This window comes from Culicoides brevitarsis, chromosome 2 (genome assembly GCF_036172545.1).
Source record: "Culicoides brevitarsis isolate CSIRO-B50_1 chromosome 2, AGI_CSIRO_Cbre_v1, whole genome shotgun sequence".
In the NCBI taxonomy this organism is placed as follows: Eukaryota; Metazoa; Arthropoda; class Insecta; order Diptera; family Ceratopogonidae; genus Culicoides; species Culicoides brevitarsis.
In genome coordinates, this window is record NC_087086.1 from 8324803 (window position 1) to 8327964 (window position 3162).

General features: G+C 28.9%; 1 protein-coding gene across 1 annotated transcript; it reads left to right on the plus strand.

Annotated features, from left to right (window-relative positions):
* The first annotated feature begins 255 nt into the window (after positions 1 to 255).
* Positions 256 to 2533, plus strand: LOC134828435 (tektin-1). The gene is made up of 4 exons (XM_063841413.1): positions 256 to 401; positions 463 to 978; positions 1896 to 2337; positions 2396 to 2533. The coding sequence occupies exons 1-4, from the start codon at positions 256 to 258 to the stop codon at positions 2531 to 2533; spliced, it is 1242 nt and encodes a 413-aa protein (XP_063697483.1).
* The last annotated feature ends 629 nt before the right edge of the window (positions 2534 to 3162 follow it).

The following is a 3162-nucleotide window of genomic DNA, read 5'->3' on the forward strand; positions in this document are numbered from 1 at the left end:
GTCGTGTTGCACCGAAATAACAATGCCAGGCATTTATAATGCATTTCGCGTATTTACGAGCTAATTTCATTGTTGTTGCTGTTAGTTGTTGTTGAAAAAACTGACTTTGAAGTGGTTGCGAGCGAAAAGTCAGTCAACAAGTGGGCGATGCGTGCGCATTTTGAACTGACATCTTAGTAAACAGTTCGTTATTGATCAAACTTTGTTTTCAAAATTTACAAAAATTTTCCCTCGTCGCCAATTTCAAAAAAAAAAATGTTCAAGAAAAATCTCGTTGATAAAAATGTCGTCATCTTGCCGCCGCCGAATCCAAAGTACACGATGCGTGACTGGGAGCACAATAACAAGGCAAAAGCTCGCATTTCAGAAGATCAACAAAAACTGGCGAATCGCGTTATAAGGTAAAATTTCAAATTTTTTCCTCAAATTTCGAATAAAAATCAATTTTTTTTTTATCAAAAGCGAGAGTGAAAGAGTAATTGACGAAACCCGTTCCGTGACAGACCAATGGAAAAAGGAAGCAGATTTTCGTCTCAAGGAACGCATTATCGACGTTCAGTTTCAACGCGATGAAATTGTGAAGCAGAAAAAAGATGCCTGTCTCGAGGAAGAAGCTCTCAAAACTTATCGCCAACGAGTCATTAACGCAATCGAGAATTTGAGCGAAGAAGCGATGATTTTGTGTCAAAAATGCATAATTTTGCGCGAAAATCGGGTTGGAGTCGATCTCGTTCATGACTATGTCGATGAGGAGTTGCAAAAGGAGCTGCAGGTCATCAAGGGAAGTCAAATGTTGCTGAATAAAGTTTTGGAAGAGACAAATGAACAAATTAGACGTTTGCGCGCCATGATGTACTTACTCGATAGGGACTTGTCGAACAAAGAGAAGACGTTGCATATTGACGAACAGAATTTGTTGCTGAAGGAGAAACAGCTGGATATGCATGTTTATGAGGGGAATGCTCCGTTGGATCCTTTGTAAGTTGAATTTTTATTTCATTTTTTTTTTAAATTTAATAATTAAAATTAATTAGATTATTTTAAATCATTAAATTAAAATTTAATTAAATTAATAAAATATTTTTTTGGTAAATTAAATATTTAATTAAATTAATTTAATTGTTTAAAATTATTAAATTAAATAATTAATTTAAATTTAAATAATTAAATTAATAAACTTCAAATAACTAAATAATTAAATTTTATATGAAATTAAAAATCAAAAAATTAATTAAATTTATTATGAATTTAACAATTTAAATTCATAAAAACCAAAAAAATGGAAATTCTTTAAATTAAAATTGTAAAAAATTTCTTTGAAAAATAATAAAATAAAATATTTTTAAAAATATAAAAACGAAAATTTTAAAAAAATGTTGAAAAGTTTAAAAAAATTACGAAAAAAAAATTTTTTTTCTAAATTTGTGTAAAATGTTTTAATTTTCAAATTATTTATCAAATTAAAACTTTAAAAAATAATAAATTTAAAAGTTTTGATTTATTTTATTTTTTCACATATTATTTTTTTTACAAGAAAATTAAATTAAAAAAATAAAATTAATTAATAAAAAGTGTTTGATTAATTATATTTCAATTATTTTTTATTTATTTTTATTAAAAAATATTTCTGAAAAAATACATAAATAGCAATAATGAAAATTTTGACCCAAAAATTATTTTTTTAATACTAAAAATTAAAAAAAAATTATGTTAAAAATTTACTTTCCTAAAATTTCTTTTAAAAATTATTTTGAATTTTATTTAAAAAATTATTTTTAATTTAATTTAAAAAATTTTTTTTAAAATATTTTAATGAATTAATTTAAACATAAATTTCTCCAAATAACGAATATTTATAAAAAAAAATCAACTAAAATTTTCTTCTTTTTTTTTAGCAACACAACAATCAACCAATGGATCCAAGTCACCAATCGCAACATTGCCGCTACCGCAAAGGAACTCAACTCCGCCAAGCCTCTTCGTTCGTACATCGACATTTTGCTGCGTCAAGTAGTCGAGGACCTCGAAACGCAGGTTTCCAAAACGAACGAAGCCTTCAAGAAGCGAATCGGTGAAACGCGTTACGCAAAAATCCGCTTGGAAAACTTGCATCGCGAAAGTTCAAATCAAGTGAATGAAGTTACGCGGAACATCACTCGATTAGAAAAAGAATTGGCTGACAAGGAAGGATATTTGGCACTGGCTCAGATGCGTTTGGCAAACAGAGCACAGCGACCTGGCGTCGAAATGTGTCGAGATGCCGTGCAAAATACGCTCGTACGGGAGTTGAGTGCTCTCAAAGAGACGTGCATCAAACTTTCGCGGATGTTGGAGGAGGTATTTTTTTGAATTTTGATTAAAAATTAAAAATTTTAAGTTTTAAATTAATTTTTAGTGCAAAACAGCTCTTCGATATTTATTAAATACTCAAATGCAGCAAGAAGAAGAGCTTAATACGAAAACGAACACTCTCAAGGTCGACGAAGTGGATTGCATGACAGTCCGCCAAAGTCTCGTTTTCCACAAATTTTAACTGAAACGTACTTTTAAGGATCATCACTGCCATTTAAAGCCGTAAAATACTCACAATTTAGACACTTTTGACATTTTTCATGAATTTTTGGTACAACTAGAAGTACAAAAAAAAATATTAAAACTAAAAATAGACAAAATTTATTTAAAATTGTTATAAATTAAAGAAATTATTGCGAATTAAAATAATAATAAGAAAAAAAAATTTCAATTAATATCACGAGAAATTGAATTAAGCAAAGGAATTATATTAACGAGCAAAGAATACGAATAATACGATTATTTTCATAATCCATGGTGCGCAATTTAATACGCACAATTAAACCGCACACCATAAAATTAATGTGCCTCGAGCTTTGGCGCAATGAAGAAAGAAAATAAAATGAAAAAAGGGAAGATGCTCGAGACATTTTCTTTTCATAATTTTCGTTCGCGTCTTTAGAGAATTCGGAGCAAAATTTGTGTGGTGACAAACGTCTTTAATGATAACGGGATATAATTTTAGGATTAAAATGCGGTTAATAACCTTCTTGTTACCGTACATTCGTGTCAAATTTCCTCCGTACGACGACAAGATAAAAAATCATCATCATTTTAAATTTTTTGGTCATTAAGTAAAGCGAAAAAAAA